General features: G+C 37.8%; 1 protein-coding gene across 1 annotated transcript; it reads left to right on the top strand.

The window, feature by feature from the left end:
• Positions 1-3,976: 3,976 nt before the first annotated feature.
• Positions 3,977-17,597, top strand: LOC148026274 (uncharacterized). The gene is made up of 3 exons (XM_087690662.1): positions 3,977-4,715; positions 4,844-5,199; positions 17,526-17,597. Exons 1-3 carry the CDS (start codon positions 3,977-3,979, stop codon positions 17,595-17,597), a joined length of 1,167 nt encoding a protein of 388 aa, XP_087546788.1.
• Positions 17,598-18,316: the final 719 nt, after the last annotated feature.

Here is an 18,316-nt window from a genome sequence, read left to right as displayed (position 1 = left end):
CATGCTGAAATTGAAATCGGAGATAATTGTGTTCTCAATGGAAAAAAACAACATATATGCCTAGCTATGTCTCCTCCTAGAAGTTACTGTATCCATGATCATACTCTATCATTGTCTTCTATTTCATTGTCTTCTATTTCATTATCTTCTCTTTAGAAAAATGTTATTTAGGAACATATGTTTGTGTGGCTCATAATAATTTGAAAAGGAAATGCCAATTATATAATAGAGGGCATATTCAAAATGTGGTTAACTAAAGGATTCTAGATTGAAAGGGTTTCTTGTTTCCACACATTTTCTCCCCATGGCAGGTGTTGTTTTACTCTCCATAAATATGTGTCCCCTCAAGCAATCAAGATTTGTGCGATGTTTAAAATCATTTTCCTTTGTTTAAGAATTGGTGTTGGTTCTTGAAGTAACGAAAGCAACTATGAATTATGTTTTAGGGCATGGCAAAGCTTTAAAGACCCATCCACAAATTATATGAGTAGCTAGTGACTTAAATAAGCTTGTAGATAAAAGAAAATTTCTATAATATGATTAGTCCCATCTTTGTTATCTATGTATTTTGATATGCATGTTACTTGTGTTTTGTATGGTTGATTCTATCTTTGTTATTGCAAGTTATCTACAAAAAGTATAAACTGCTATAGTTCAATGTGTGCATGGGAGTTTTCATGAGTGCATGTATATGTGTACCCTTCATGCATATATACATGGTAAGGAAGAGGTTTTTGATTGGCATACATTATGTGTGTCATGAGGTGCTTCTTCCTTGTCGTGCTTTATTTGTATATTTGAGTTTTGCCGTATATGCAAGTTGTCTTGTTACTTGTGGGACATGTGGATTGTCATGTGTCGTGAACTCAACATATACATGTCATGATACCTCTATTGTTTTGTGATAAGTGTATGTAGGGCCGAAAGGTGCTTTTCAAATAGGCACTTAGCCGTGAATTCGGCAAGTGAGTGTCTTTTGGTGGGCATGTCATAATCGACTTGGCACTATGTCGTGAACTCGACACAGAGGTGTCATTTTAATTGTGACACCCTCCCTTCTTCAAATAAATTAGTAAGACATGTAATCTTTGATTGAAAACAAAAATGTGTAACATCAATCTCACGTTATACTGGTATTCTAGTATGTAAACCTTGATTAAACTATACAATTAAAAGAAATATACGATTACAGTATATGAAAAACATTGAAATACACGATTGTAGTATATGAAAAACATTGAAAATACAACATAGATTGCATTAGATCTTCAATTAAAAACATAATTGCCACCTATGATTGATTCAAATAAATTATTGTGACATGTAATCTTTGATTGAAAACAAAAATGTATAATATCAATCTCAAGTTATACTGGTATTCTACGTAAACCTTGATTAAACTATAGAATTGCATGATACCATTTAGACATTGAAAATGTTACACAAACTACATTAAGTCATAGTTCAACAATATAAAAAATGCTAAAACATTACCACTTTTTTAAACAACTACACATGTGAGGACATTTTCTAGTCGAGTATACGGCCTAAATGCCCATTTCATCAACCAATACCAAATAACTAGCGTGTCAGGACATTGTGTAGTCGAATATACGACCAAATTCCCATCACTTATTCATCATATGTAAGCCAAGGCACTATTTAGCCAAATTCACGACCAAGTGCCCATCCATATCATAGGTGGCAATTATGTTTTTAATTGAAGATCTAGTGCAATCTATGTTGCATTTCCAATGTTTTTCATATACTGCGATCATGTATTTTCTTTTTAAGATCATACTACAATCGTGTATTTCAATGTTTTCATATATTGTAATCGTGTATTTATTTTAATTGTGATTATAAGTTTTGTTAGGTTTTTGTCATGTCCATATGCAAGTGCATGGTTTAAGCCTTTGTTATCATGCTTATATGCTTGCCTTTCTTTAGTGGACAGTTTATGATTTACGATGGCCCTCAACATTGCCAAAGCTCTCCGTATTTGCTTGATAGAGGCCATATCATCTTGCACAGAATATCAAATATCCTTTGTTAATAGTAATGATGTTGCTTTTGTCATCTTTTGCAACCGGGCATGTGTAGCCATGCTGCGTACAATGTTGCAGCAACAAGGGCTTTCAAACTTAGTCACTGGCGTGCTTTGGGATTCAGAGAAAAATTTACAACTTTGTCGCACACTGCTTGGAAATGCACCCAAGATGCTAGAAGATCTTAAAGAATTAGCACCAACAACATTTGCATCAAAGGAGAAGCTAGTCTTATGGAACACAAAGTGGAGAGAGGAGGTAGCATGCTCAAAGAGGGCCAAGGACTTGTCTGGTGGAATTTCTTTGCCAAAGCGTCTTAAGACCACCATAGGTGCAAGTCCTAGTTTCAATCCCACTAGGCAACAATGTGATTTGTCAGGGGCAGGAACTATATTGTGCACATTGAGGAATCACCAATATGCACCAACAATTGGCATTCCCTTTTATGCTATCAAGCCAGGGAGAGTTATTGGCCAAGGTGCCTTCGGAAAGTGTGTTTTAGCTACCATAGACAATATTAGCTATTTTCCTTCAAATTTATCATATTGTGCTAAAATCTACAAGGGCTCCAACAACACTAAACTACAACAATTTCAAGTGGACCGTGCGATGCAGAAAGTTAATGCATCAATTGTACGATGCATTGCCTTTACTTTTGAGCCCCCTTGGGTTACAATCTTTCCCTTCTTCAATGGTGGTACACTAAATGATATATTGATGCGGGGTCCTTTTCAAGAATGTAAATACAGAAGAATAATAGAGCGTCTACACAAGCCATCAATGGGATTCAAACCTGGTCCTGACATGGTGCCCAGTGTAGAGGAGATGGCCAGAATTGTGGGTGTCATAAAAAGCATTCCAAATATTATTCATGCATTGTTAGATGGGATGAAGACCATGCATAATGCCAGTGTCATCCATTCAGATTTGCATGCTAACAATATGGTATTGGACTTTACTAGAGATAGCACCACAAGAATTGGTATCATAGATTGGGGTCTAATGCTTATTTCTGGTATGACAAGACCAGCCCTCAACTGGAAATGTGGGGGGATAGATGATCCCATGCACATTATAGATGAGCGTAGACGAAAAGGAGCGTTGGAGAGGAAAAGAAGGCCATGGATTGCACCTAAGATCTATGACCCACTATGCCAGTCTACATATGGTAAGGAGTCAGATGTGTATGCAATTGGATGGCTCATCATCTACCTCATTGAGTTTTGGTGCTTAGGCCAATGCTTGTGGTTACACAGGGAGTTGAGAGATGCTCCAGATAAAGAGATCATGCACCTAATAGAGTTCAAGGCAAGGAACCACATGTTGGCAGATGATAGGGCCATGCGAGTATCATTTGTAGATCTTGATGACTTTTTGAGGACGAAGTGTGGCACTAATCCTACAAAGGCACAAAGACCACTCATAGAGATTGGCCCTATCCTAGCTCACCCTTACTAAATAATCCACATCTTGCAATCTCTTCCCATATTTTGTAAAACATCTAATCTAGTTTTACTAGCCTCTATGACTCATGGATCCAAAGATGCCTTGAAACAAATCATAATTTTTTGTAAAACTCTATGGAATACAATATGTAATTTGTACTATATAATACCATCTCATGAGCATCATACTCCATCTCCATGCCATTACATAGAATGTAAATGCTTTACATGCTCTCGAGTAATATTTGTATGGGTTGCTTCAAGTCATTTGACTCATATATGAAGTTTACTATTATTAATCACATCTTGATAATTAGATTTTAGATCCACGATCTTTCCACAATGCTTTCCACTTTATAATTTATAAAGATAACACTTAAAATTATCATATTTTCTCGTTCAATTAAGATATGCTTTGCTAACCATCTTTTAATGCTGAATGCAGGTTTTACAATTGAATAAGTGATTTTTCATTTGGATTTCATGGGATCTTTTTACAAGATTCAAGTAATTTTCGATGATACTCAAGAAAATCTAGGTCTTGTGAGACTAATAAAAGATGGATCCCAACCTACCTTTGCTCAAATTCATGAACAAATTGAAGGTGATGAGCTCATAGATGGGTCTTTTAAATTCATTGAGAACAATTATATTATTAAAAAGCGACAAGAGGAACGGTGGACTCTTAGTGATAATCTTCAAGTTTGCATCAAGAGGTATGCCATTGTGACGAATGAACCACATTCTCCAAATAAGCGACAATGTTTAGAACAAGTTGTAGAGGATCAAAATGAAGCTTTAAGCAACCTCACTTCAAAGCTAAAAAGCAAATTGTTAAGTCCAAGCACTCTCGAGACTTGGAAACATGAATGCAATAGAATAAGGCTAAATTTAAAACAATCAAAAATCTCAAGGGATGATAGGTTTGAATTACACAGTGAAGATATCAATGGAGAATCTCGAGTTCGTGTTTGGTGTAACAAATGTAACTCGTTGTATGGGAAGGGCTTAGTGGAAGGGAAGCATGTCGCATATACTTGTCTTTCTAACTTCATGAGGACACACATCATGCAAAATAAACGTCATGAGAAAAATTATCTTATGTTTCAAGGGCTTACAAAAGTGGATATACAACATATTGTAGTTGATCAAGAACTAGATGATAAGAAAGAAATGGAGATGTCAATAGAGAAGTTACATTCTTACATGGAGAAACATAAAGGTATTATCTTTTTTCTTTGTTTGAGTTTATATATGTAGTTCTTTTTATTGAAAAATAGGCTGCGCATTAGATTAGGCTTTTTAATATCAAACTCGTTATATAATATAAGTCTACTTTTCATCATGTAGATTGGGATTTTGAGATCATCGAAGCTATATTACATGACTTCAAAGACAAAAGCTTTGCTCGTGTGAGGTGCAAGTACAATGACACGTGGCTACATTTGTGTCCTTCAAGGTCTGACCTATATACAATTTTGATAGAGCATACAAAATCAATATTGCACACAAAGGCATATTTGAAGAAGGAGGAAAAATCCAAGCCATTGCTCACAGGATTGCATGGACGTCCTCGAAAGGGTATAGTGCATGATCCAAAACAAACATCTCTTAGCAAGTTCATGGTCTCTACAAAGGCTAGAAATTTAACTCACGTGATCCATTGGCCTCATCTCTGGTGCGCAGATCGGTCGCTGTATGCTCACGTAGTGAATCCCGGAAGGTCCCCAAGAACAATGAACTCTACCTTTTTGCACAAAAAACAATGTAAAAGCATGAACGACAAGAAGCAAGAGACCAATTGGGTTCAATCTCCCCCCATGCCTTGTGTGAGCGCTTCACAAAGCATGTATTTTATGTATATTTCCATCTTCATGCTCAATAATAGCCCAATTTACAAAAATATGACAAGCTTTTAGCTTTTGAGTTTGCTTTTTTACAAAAATAGGAAATAAAGCTAATGGACGGTGCCCATGGAGTCTGGCACGCCCAATCTCAATGTCCCAAATAGAAATAACATATCCGTGCGCATAGGCGCATACAAAATAATAATCAATAATCAATGCCTCAATAGACATGACAAAATATAGGCGTGGCGCCTATCAAAATATAATCCATAGGTCGAATACTCGCTAGACTCCAATGCTTTCTTCCGCCACTGCTGGTATCTCTACACATCAACTGAAGCATTCACAATCGTTAGTAAAATAATACAATTAAACCGACAAAAGTGAATACCTAGCAGTCTTCAGCTACATAAATAAATCAACTGGTTAGAAATAAATCCTAACCTTAATTTATTACGAGTGCGCACTCTAAACTCATAAACGTTTATTAATTTAATATGCATATTGCAGAATCACCCGCTATGGAATCACCCATGTACACACTAAATTAATGAAACGCCCGAAAAGGACAGGCGTCCCCATCAACTTCTCGCACAAAGAATCCACTTTGTGTATGAGCCCCGGTCATCAAAGTTTACGGAATCCATCGTAAAACCTCACGGAATCCACCGTGAAATATACCTCCTGGCATCATACCCCCGGGGTGGGATTGCAATTGGCCTCAATTGCTATTAGCTCAATGTGGAGCTAACAGAGTGGGGAAAGCATTTAAGTCTCTAGCGTGCATCCATTGTGCTTCCTCTATAGGATGGTTCTTAAATTTAACTAGATATCTAGAATACCTTCGACCAGTTCTAGTGGTCATAAAGTCAGTGTCTGTGATAGCTTCTGGTTCAAGTATTTCAGTCTCTTCCTCTAATAAAGGTGGGTTTTCATAAACAGGGTGGACAGGTAATTGGCCTCTAATTGGTCTCAATAAACTAATGTGAAATGTATTGTGAATTTTCCAATGAGATGGTAATTCTAACTTGAATGCATTATCATTAATTTTATGAATGATTCTAAATGGTCCATAGAATCTAGGAGCTAGTTTGACAACTGGATGTCTATCTACACTTTGCAGTCTACGTTTTTCTATTCTCAGCCAAACATAATCATCAAATTTGAAATTCATAGCTTGTCTTTTCTTGTTGGCTTGTTTGGTATATGATTGTTGGGCTCTAGCAATCATATCCTTAACCTCATCAAAAATACTATTATGCATACTAGCAATATCATCAGCACTCTGAATTCTATTAGACAAAGATGCAACAGGTGTAGATAATCTATATCCATAAATGACTTCAAAAGGTACTTTGTTTGTGGATGTGTGCGGTGTATTGTTATATGCAAACTGTAATAAATGCAAATGAGTGTCCCATGTTTGAGGTTTAGAGATAGTATATGCACGTAAAAGATCTAGAATGGTGCTGTTTGTGGCTTCTGTTTGTCCATTAGTTTCTGGATGAAATGCAGATGAGAAATCAATCTTTGTGCCTAGATTAGCAAAGAGAGTAATCCAAAAATTGTTACAAAATCTAGAATCACGATCTGAAATAATCACTTTTGGCAATCCATGGTTAGTAAAAACAGTTTTCAAAAATAACTGTGCTGCTTGTGATACTGTTAAAGTTTTCTTACATGGAATGAAATAAGATTGCTTACTAAATCTATCTACAACTGTCCAAATCATGTCATGGTTAGATTTAGTATTTGGTAAACCAGTAATGAAATCCATGGAAATTTGTTCCCAAGGTTTAGATGGAATAGATAAAGGCATTAGTAATCCATACTGTTTACCATGATGTCTCTTAACTCTTTGACAAATCAAACATTCAGAAACGAAATTAGATACATCTGCATCCATATGCGGCCAATAAAAATCTTCAGTTAACATACGTAATGTAGATATGATACCTCTATGACCTTGATATGGGGGACAATGAATTTCATTCAAAACAAAAGATCGGAATGGAATAGTAACACACAGTCTCTTTTCATAAAACATAAATCCATCATTATATGACAATGAATCAACAGGAATGAAATTATTTTGAACTAATTTATACCAATCAGAATGAAAAGTAATATCCTGGTGATATGTATCTTTCATAGCAATCAAAGAATCAAAAGATATGACAGAAATATTATGAATTGCAGGTCTTCTACTCAATGCATCAGTAACTACATTTTCTTTTCCAGGTTGGTATTGAATGATAGGATGAAAACTTTGAATAAAGGAAGCCCATTTGATATGACGGTCAGAAATTTGGGGTTGGCTAAGTAAATGTCGAATGCTTTGCTGGTGATGCCAGGAGGCATATTCCACAGTGGATTCCGTGAGGTTTTACGGTGGATTCCGTAAACTTAGATGACCGGGGCTCATACGCAAAGAGGATTCTTTGTGCGAGAAGTTGATGGGGACGCCTGTCCTTTTCGGGCGTTTCATTAATTTAGTGTGTACATGGGTGATTCCATAGCGGGTGATTCCGCAAAATGCATATTAAATTAATAAACGTTTATGAGTTTAGAGTGCGCACTCGTAATAAATTAAGGTTAGGATTTATTATCTACGTCCGATCTGCGCACCAGTGGTATCAGAGCGGAGCAGAGATCAAGAGCTTCCAATCGCTACCAATCTCGGGCGAAGGCGGAGCTCCAGGAACAAACGGCCTCTATAGTCACTCTCATCGCGAACCATCGATACAGGCAGACTTCTGGCGATCAAGAACCCCTATTTCCACTGTCAGATCGCGAAAGACCAGGCTCTGTCGGCGGAGGACCATGCAATCATCTTCTTCACTAAAATCGTGGATAACAGACAAAAAGAGTAATTCTTTTTCTTCATTAAGCTTCAAAGCTTAAAGTTATCAGTTAATAAGCTTAGTTATAAGCTTAAGAAAGCTTCAACCAACAATTCGTCAATCGGCGGCGTGAGGCTGTCCAGGGCGGCGCAAATCCGTGAAGGACATATTCTTGTCCTCAAAATCCATGACGGATTAAGAAGCTTAAAGCTTCTTAATCCATTAAGTCAAACAAAGCTTCTAAGCTTTTTGCAAGTCACACAGGGCAGAGAAGTCGATAAACTCCGGGTCTCGCACTCCTGAAGTCAAGTTCCGTAAGTCGACGGTAATCAAGTTCTGCAAGTTCTGCAGGTCGGCCTAAGTCCAGCAAGTCCACAACTCTGCAAGTCTGCTAAGTCTGCAACTCTGCAAGTCAGACTTAATCAGAACTGACTAGTGCTTAAAACTCATAGAAGACTTGTTCGTATGCAAAAACTCTGAACTGGAAAGTTGTTCGCAGCAAGCTGTTCTACCTATCTACAAGTTTGTTGAAGTACTTTCAGCAAACGGAGACAGAAATATTGCAGAATTTCTGAAAATTGAAGAAGAAAATACCCAAAAATACATAGCCTTGTAACCCCAAATTTGAGCTACGCTCATCCCGCTAACTGATTTTGAGTGAGAAAGGTTTGTTGAGTTTTACAGGATGACTACCCCACATATGGATGATCCTATGGCTGAAGACGATCTACCCGAGCCTACCATGGAGCAAAAGCTGGATCTTATCATGTTGCAATTGGAAGAAGAGCGAAGAGCTAGGCAAGCCTTGCAAGCGCAATTGACAAAGCTACAAGGAGCGTCCACTGATAAAGAAGAACCTCAAGCTGAAGATTTGATTCGCCGTACCATCGACGCCACTCTTGAAGCACAAACCATTCGCAAGGAATCCAAGATAAGTAAACGAAGTTTCAAGTTTCGCACTTTCAATGGCATAAGAGAAGGAAAGACTGTTTTATCATTCATTAGCCAGTTTGATGACTATTTCCATGAGGAAACTTATCCCGAGAAAGATAAAATCAAGTGTGTTACTAATCATCTGATAGACAGAGCATCACTTTGGTGTACTGTAGTCCGCAAGAGCATAGAATGTCCTGCTACATGGGAAGATTTCAAGAAGAAGTTCATGCAAAATTTCCTACCACCGCAATTTCATGAGAAGGCTATCAAGCAATGGGATTTACTTCAACAGCGCGATCGTGAGCCTATTCCACAGTATACAGAGCGTTTTTGGAATGCACTCCTACAGCTACGCATGCTTGAAGACGTACCAGAGACGACACATAAGCGGAAGTATATGTCTGGACTTCTTGGACATTACTACGCTGAAGTGAACATGTTCAAGCCTGCTACCCTTGAAGACGCCATCTCCTTAGCCCACGACACTGAAGATAAGTTACGCGGAAGAGATCGACGACCACAGCCATTCCAAGCAAACGGTAATTATGGATCTAAACAATTCAATTCCAATTTCAGAAGGTTTAATCCAGGTCGTTTTTCATCACCATCTTTCCGCAAGAATTGGCCTAAACCACCTGCATTACCATCCACTGTCAATCCAAATCCTAAGCCTATTCCACAAGCAAATCCAAATATACCCAGACTCCCAGCCATTGCAAATAATGTGACCAAAGCCAAGCCCATCGTATGCTACAAGTGTCACCAGCCAGGGCATCTCGCAGCAAATTGTCATTCAAAGAAGCCACCAGCACATATCAACTACCTTGGAGCTATGGACGAAGACGAGCATGAGGATATGCCAGATTTCACTGAAGAAGAAGATGATCCTACTACTACTTTCGACACTTTACCAGGTATGCCTACTTCACATTCATTGTTGACTATGAAATGTATGGTGCATGGAAAAGAAAGAACTATATTGCATGACGACGGTAGTACCCATGACTTTATTTCAGCAAAATTGGTAAAGGAATTGAAATTGCATACTGTACCTACGCACTATCGCATAAAAGCTGCATTTTTAGGCACTAGGTACAATGGCACACAAGAAGTTCAAGATTTAGAAATTCAAATTGGTCCATATATTGAAAGAAGAAATTTCTTAGTTGTCCCATTACAGTCTAGCGACATTATCCTAGGAATGCCATGGAGACACCAACATAATCCCAATATAGATTATTCCACACACACAATGAATATAAATTTTCAAGGAAAATCTATTACATTATTTGGTATGCATGCATCTCATATGTTTCCATTGCTTTCGCATACTCAAGAAAAACGTGCACTACGCAAGAATACTAAATCATATCTCATTTGGGTAAATGAATTGCACGCAAAAGAAACTCATATGCACCCTAGGCATAAGGAATTTCTCGCATATTTTAAGGATTGTTTTGCAGAAGACCTACCACCAGGTTTACCACCATCCCGTCCAGAAGACCATAAGATTGACCTAATACCTGGCACACAACCACCTTGCAAAGCCCCATATAGGCACAATCAAATAGAGCAAAAAGAAATCCAGAGTCAAGTTGAAGAATTACTAAATAGAGGCTTAATTCGACCTAGCAGTTCTCCATTCGGTGCACCTGTGATCTTAGTCAAGAAAAAGAATAATACTTATCGGATGTGTATTGACTACCGAGCATTAAACAAGATCACTGTAAAGAATAGGTATCCTATACCTAGAGTTGATGACCTTATGGACAAACTGCAAGGATCTTCTATATTTAGTAAAATTGACCTTAAGTCTGGATATCATCAGGTGAGGCTTGATAGATCCGACATATTTAAGACTGCATTCAGGACACAATTTGGCCATTACGAATTCTTAGTCATGCCATTTGGATTAACTAATGCACCTGCCACTTTCAGTAGAATGATGAACCGTATTTTTCTAAAATATCAATATTGTGTGATTGTTTTCTTTGATGATATTTTAGTGTTCAGTCAAAGTGAAAAAGAGCATTATGAGCATTTATCATTAGTTTTTCAATTACTGAAAGAAAATCAATTGTTTGCAAATCCTGACAAGAGTGAATTCTTTAAGACAGAAATAGAATATCTAGGTCATATTGTATCAAAAGAAGGAATTAAAGTTGATCCTAAGAGAATTGATGCAATATTGCATTGGCCTGTTCCTAAAAATGTACATGAACTACGCTCATTCCTTGGTCTTGCTAGTTTCTATAGGAAGTTTGTACGTAATTTTTCATTACTTGCTTTACCATTGACCAAACTTCTTAAGAAAGGCATTGTTTATCAATGGACTGAAAACCAGCAGAAATCCTTTGACTTACTCAAACGTGCATTAACCAATGCCCGTGTTCTACAATTGCCTGACTTTAACAGACCATTCTTTTTAGTTGTGACTGATGCTAGTGGATCAGGAATAGGAGCCGTGCTAATGCAAGACAACCATCCAATAGCATATTCTAGTTCTAAGCTGAAACCCTCTGAGCTTAAATATTCCACTTATGACAAGGAACTCTTAGCAGTTGTCCAAGCATTAAAACAATGGAAGCATTATTTAATGGGTTCAGAATTCATGATAAAGACCGATCAACAAAGCATTAGACATCTACTTAGCCAACCCCAAATTTCTGACCGTCATATCAAATGGGCTTCATTCATTCAAAGTTTCCATCCTATCATTCAATACCAACCTGGAAAAGAAAATGTAGTTGCCGATGCATTGAGTAGAAGACCTGCAATTCATAACATTTCTATCATATCTTTTGATTCTTTGATTGCTATGAAAGACACATATCACCAGGATATTACTTTTCATTCTGATTGGCAAAAATTAGTTCAAAATAATTTCATTCTTGTTGATTCATTGTCATATAATGATGGATTCATGTTCTTTGAAAAGAGACTGTGTGTTACTATTCCATTCCGATCTTTTGTTTTGAATGAAATTCATTGTCCCCCATATCAAGGTCATAGAGGTATCATTTCTACATTACGCATGTTAACTGAAGATTTTTATTGGCCGCATATGGATGCAGATGTATCTAATTTTGTTTCTGAATGTTTGATTTGTTAAAGAATAAAGAGACATCATGGTAAACAGTATGGATTATTAATGCCTTTAACTATTCCATCTAAACCTTGGGAACATATATCTATGGATTTCATTACTGGCTTACCAAATACTAAATCTAACCATGACATGATTTGGACAATTGTAGATAGATTTAGTAAGCAAGCATATTTCATTGCATGTAAGAAAACTTTAACAGCATCACAAGCAGCACAGTTATTTTTGAAAACTGTTTTTACTAACCATGGATTGCCGAAAGTGATTATTTCAGATAGAGATTCTAGATTTTGTAATAATTTTTGGATTACACTGTTTGCAAATCTAGGCACAAAGATTGATTTCTCATCTGCATTTCATCCAGAAACAAATGGACAAACAGAAGCCACAAATAGCACTATTTTAGATCTTTTACGTGCATACACTATCTCTAAACCACAGACATGGGATACTCATTTGCATTTATTACAGTTTGCATATAACAATACACCGCACACATCTACAAAGAAAGCACCTTTTGAAGTTATTTATGGATATAGATTATCTACACCTGTTGCATCTTTGTCTAATAGAATACAAAGTGCCGATGATATTGCTGTAATGCATAATACTATTTTTGATGAGGTAAAGGATATGATTGCTAAAGCCCAACAATCATATACCAAACAAGCCAACAAGAAAAGACAAGCCATGAATTTCAAAGTTGATGATTATATTTGGCTTAGAATAGAAAAGCGTAGACTGCAAAGTGTAGATAGACATCCAGTTGTCAAATTAGCTCCTAGATTCTACGGACCATTTAGAATCATTCATAAGATTAATGACAATGCATTCAAGTTAGAATTGCCATCTCATTGGAAAATTCATAATACATTTCATATTAGTTTATTGAGACCATTTAAAGGCCAATTACCTATCCACCCTGTCTATGAAAACCCACCTTTACTAGAAGAAGAGACTGAAATACTTGAACCAGAAGCCATTATAGACACTGACTACATGACCACTAGAACTGGCCAAAGGTATTCTAGATATCTAGTGAAATTTAAGAATCATCCTGTAGAGGAAGCACAATGGATGCACGCTAGAGACTTAAATGCTTTCCCCACTCTGTTAGCTCCACATTGAGCTAATAGCAATTGAGGTCAATTGCTATCCCACCCCGGGGGTATGATGCCAGGAGGCATATTCCACGGTGGATTCCGTGAGGTTTTACGGTGGATTCCGTAAACTTAGATGACCGGGGCTCATACGCAAAGAGGATTCTTTGTGCGAGAAGTTGATGGGGACGCCTGTCCTTTTCGGGCGTTTCATTAATTTAGTGTGTACATGGGTGATTCCATAGCGGGTGATTCCGCAAAATGCATATTAAATTAATAAACGTTTATGAGTTTAGAGTGCGCACTCGTAATAAATTAAGGTTAGGATTTATTTCTAACCAGTTGATTTATTTATGTAGCTGAAGACTGCTAGGTATTCACTTTTGTCGGTTTAATTGTGTTATTTTACTAACGATTGTGAATGCTTCAGTTGATGTATAGAGATAGCAGCAGTGGTGGAGGAAAGCATTGGAGTCTAGCGGGTTTTCGACTTTGGACTATATTTTGATAGGCGCCACGCCTATATTTTGTTATGTCTATAGAGACATCGATTATTTATTATTATTTTGTATGCGCTTATGCGCCTGGATATGTTATTTCTATTTGGACATTGAGATTGGGCGTGCCAGACTCTATGGGCACCGTCCATTAGCTTTATTTTCCTATTTTTGGTAGAAAGCAAACTCAAAAGCTAAAAGCTTGTCACATTTTTGTAATTGGGCTATTATTGAGCATGAGGATTGGAAATATACATAAAATACATGCTTTGTGAAGCGCTCACACAAGGCATGGGGGAGATTGAACCCAATTTGTCTCTTGCCTCTTGTCGTGCTTGCTTTTACATGGGTTTTTGTGCTAAAAAGTAGAGTACTTTGTTCTTGGGGACCTTCCGGGATTCACTACGTGAGCTATCTGCGTCCGATCTGCGCACCAGCTGGTCGGTCTTTATCATAAATTCTGAACCCATTAAGTAGTGTTTCCACTGTCTTAATGCTTGTACAACTGCTAATAGTTCTTTGTCATATGTGGAATATTTCAGCTCAGAGGGTTTCAGCTTACAACTAGAATATGCTATTGGATGATTGTCTTGCATTAGTACTGCTCCTATTCCTGATCCGCTAGCATCAATCACAACTAGAAAGAATGGTCTATTAAAGTCAGGCAACTGTAAAACAGGGGCATTGGTTAATGCATGTTTCAGTAAGTCAAAGGATTTCTGTTGATTTTCGGTCCATTGATAAACAATTCCTTTCTTGAGAAGTTTTGTTAATGGTAAAGCAAGTAATGAAAAATTACGTACAAACTTCCTATAGAAACTAGCAAGACCAAGGAATGAGCGTAACTCATGCACGTTTTTAGGAATAGGCCAATGCAATATTGCATCAATTTTCTTAGGATCAACTTTAATTCCTTCAGATGATACAATATGACCTAAATACTCAATTTCTGTCTTAAAGAATTCACTCTTTTCAGGATTTGCAAACAATTGATTTTCTTTCAGTAATTGAAAAACTAATGACAAATGCTCATAATGCTCTTTCTCATTCTGACTAAACACCAAAATATCATCAAAGAAAACAATCACACAGTACTGATATTTCAGAAAGATACGGTTCATCATTCTACTGAAGGTAGCAGGTGCATTAGTCAATCTGAATGGCATGACTAAGAATTCGTAATGGCCAAACTGTGTTCTGAATGCAGTCTTAAATATGTCAGATTTATCTAGCCTCACCTGATGATATCCAGACTTAAGATCAATTTTACTAAATATAGAAGATCCTTGCAGTTTGTCCATAAGGTCATCAACTCTAGGAATAGGATACCTATTCTTTACAGTGATCGTATTTAAAGCTCGGTAGTCAATACACATACGATAAGTATTATTCTTTTTCTTGACTAACAATACAGGTGCACCGAATGGAGAACTGCTAGGTCGAATTAAACCTCTATTTAGTAATTCTTCAACTTGACTCTGGATTTCTTTTTGCTCTATTTGATTGTGCCTATATGGTGCTTTGCAAGGTGGTTGTGTGCCAAGTATCAAATCAATCTTATGGTCTTCTGGATGTGAAGGTGGTAAACCTGGTGGTAGGTCTTGTGCAAAACAGTCCTTAAAATATGCAAGAAATTCCTTATGCCTAGGGTGCATATGATTTTCCTTTGCTTGTAATTCATTCACCCAAATGAGATATGATTTAGTACTCTTGTGTAATGCACGTTTTGCTTGAGTATGCGAAAGCAGTGGAAAAACATTAGATGCATGCATACCATATAATGTAATAGATTTTCCTTGAAAATTAATATTCATTGTGTGTGTGGAATAATCTATATCTAGATTATGCTGGTGTCGCCAAGGCATTCCTAAAATAATGTCACTCGACTGTAATGGAACAACTAAGAAATTTCTTCTTTCAGTGTATGAACCGATTTGAATCTCTAAATCTTGCACTTCTTGTGTACCATTATACCTAGTACCTAAAAATGCAGCTTTTATGCGATAATGCGTAGGTACAGTCAGTAATTTCAATTCCTTTACCAATTTTGCTGAAATAAAGTCATGAGTACTACCGTCATCATGCAAGATAGTCTTTTCCTTTCCATGCACCAAACATTTCATAGTCAATAATGAATGTGGAGTAGGCATACCTGGTAAAATGTCGGAAGTAGTAGTAGTGTCATCCTCATCTTCAGTGAAATCAGGCATATCCTCATGTTCGTCTTCGTCCATGGCTCCAAGATAGTTGATATGAGCTGGTGGCTTCTTTGAATGACAATTTGCTGCGAGATGTCCAAGCTGGTGACATTTATAGCATACTATTGGCTTGGCTTTGGTTACATTATTTGTAATGGCTGGAAGTCTAGGTACATTTGGATTTGGCTGTGGAATAGACTTAGGATTTGGATTGACATTGGATGGTAATGCAGGTGGTTTAGCCCAATTCTTGCGGAAAGATGGTGAAGAGAAACGACCTGGATTAAATCTTCTAAAATTGGAATTGAATTGTTTAGATCCATAATTACCATTGGCTTGGAATTGCTGTGGTCTTCTGTCTCTACCGCGTAACTTATCTTCAGTGTCGTGAGCTAGTGAGATGGCGTCTTCAAGGGTAGCAGGCTTGAACATGTTCACTTCAGCATAGTAATGTCCAAGAAGTCCAGACATATACTTCCGCTTATGTGTCGTCTCTGGTACGTCTTCAAGCATGCGTAGCTGTAAGAGTGCATTCCAAAAACGCTCTGTATACTGTGGTATAGGCTCACGATCCCGTTGTTGAAGTAGATCCCATTGCTTGATAGCCTTCTCATGAAATTGCAGTGGAAGGAAATTCTGCATGAACTTCTTCTTGAAATCTTCCCAAGTAGCAGGATATTCTATGCTCTTGCGTACTATAGTCCACCAAAGTGATGCTCTGTCTACCAAATGATTAGTAACACACTTGATTTTATCTTTTTCTGGATAGGTTTCCTCATTAAAATAGTCATCAAACTGGCTAATGAATGATAAAATAGTCTTTCCTTCTCGTATGCCATTGAAAGTGCGAAATTCGAAACTTCGTTTACTTATCTTTGATTCCTTGCGAATGGTTTGAGCTTCAAGAGTGGCATCGATGGTATGTCGAATCAAATCTTCAGCTTGAGGTTCTTCTTTATCGGTGGACGCTCTTTGTAATTTTGTCAATTGCGCTTGCAATGCTTGCCTAGCCCTTCGTTCTTTTTCCAATTGCATCATGATTAGGTCCAGCTTTTGTTCCATGGTAGGCTCAGGTAGGTCGTCTTCAGCCATCCATATGTGGTTCCGTCATCCTGTAAAACTCAAAAGACCTTTCTCTCTTAAAATCAGGTTAGCGGGATGAGCGTAGCTCAAATTCGGGGTTACAAGGCTATGTGTTTTTTGGGTGTTTCTTTCTCAATTTTCAGAAAATCTGTGATATTTCCTTCTTCGTATGCTGAAAATACTTCAGCGAACCTGCGTATACGTAGAATTCTTTGCCACGAACAACTTTGCAGTTCAGAGTTTCTGCGCAGGAACAACCCTTCTAGGAGTTTTGAGCATTAATCAGTTCTGACTCCAATTGACTAGTCTGACTTGCAGAGTTGCAGACTTAGCCGACTTGCAGAGTTGCAGACTTAGCCGACTTAGTGAACTTGCAGAACTTGATCACAGTTGACTTGCAGGACTTGATTTCTGGAGTGCAGGACCTGAAGTTTGTTGACTTGCTTGTCTTGTCCAACTTGATTAACCTTAATGCTTTAAGCTTAGTAGCTTAAGCTTATGGAAGGGGGGGGGGGGGGGGGGGGGGGGGGTAATTGAGAAAAACGGCGTAGATCATGGAGGACGTGGGCAGCCGTTTGTTGACGTCGCGGATTTTTCGGACGTCCTCTTACAGCTCGATGAAGATTTTTGTAAAGCTTCTTAAATTCCTTAAGCCTTTAAGCTTTAAGACTAAGCTTTTTGAAGAAGATAGATATGAGCTTCTTACTGTATTTCCACGACTTGTTTAGGGAGATGATGGAGTGGTCCTCCGCATGTACAGCCTGGTCCTTCACGATCTGAGAGTAGAAACAGGGGTTCTTGATCGCCAGAAGTCTGTCTGTATCGACGGTTCGCGACGAGATTGACCATAGAGCCCGATCGTTCCAGGAGCTCCGCCTTCGCATGACATGGGTAGCGATTGGAAGCTCTTGATCTCAGCTCCGCTCTGATACCACTGGTGCGCAGATTGGTCGCTGTATGCTCACGTAGTGAATCCCGGAAGGTCCCCAAGAACAATGAACTCTACCTTTTTGCACAAAAAACAATATAAAAGCATGAACGACAAGAAGCAAGAGACCAATTGGGTTCAATCTCCCTCCATGCCTTGTGTGAGCGCTTCACAAAGCATGTATTTTATGTATATTTCCATCTTCATGCTCAATAATAGCCCAATTTACAGAAATATGACAAGCTTTTAGCTTTTGAGTTTGCTTTTTTTACAAAAATAGGAAAT

This window comes from Lygodium microphyllum, chromosome 13 (genome assembly GCF_053477565.2).
Source record: "Lygodium microphyllum isolate KBCC chromosome 13, Lygodium_microphyllum_v1.1.10, whole genome shotgun sequence".
In the NCBI taxonomy this organism is placed as follows: Eukaryota; Viridiplantae; Streptophyta; class Polypodiopsida; order Schizaeales; family Lygodiaceae; genus Lygodium; species Lygodium microphyllum.
The sequence above is the reverse complement of the archived record's forward strand: the minus strand, read 5'-3'. Positions and strand labels throughout refer to the sequence as shown.

Bases quoted from the DNA above. Each gene is read 5' to 3' on its own strand.
- LOC148026274 (XM_087690662.1), top strand. From the start codon at position 3,977: ATGGGATCTTTTTACAAGATTCAAGTAATTTTCGATGATACTCAAGAA. The intron at 4,716-4,843 runs GTATTATCTTTT...TTCATCATGTAG, and splicing joins TTACATGGAGAAACATAAAG to ATTGGGATTTTGAGATCATC. The intron at 5,200-17,525 runs GTAGTGAATCCC...TCTGGAGTGCAG, and splicing joins ATCGGTCGCTGTATGCTCAC to GACCTGAAGTTTGTTGACTT.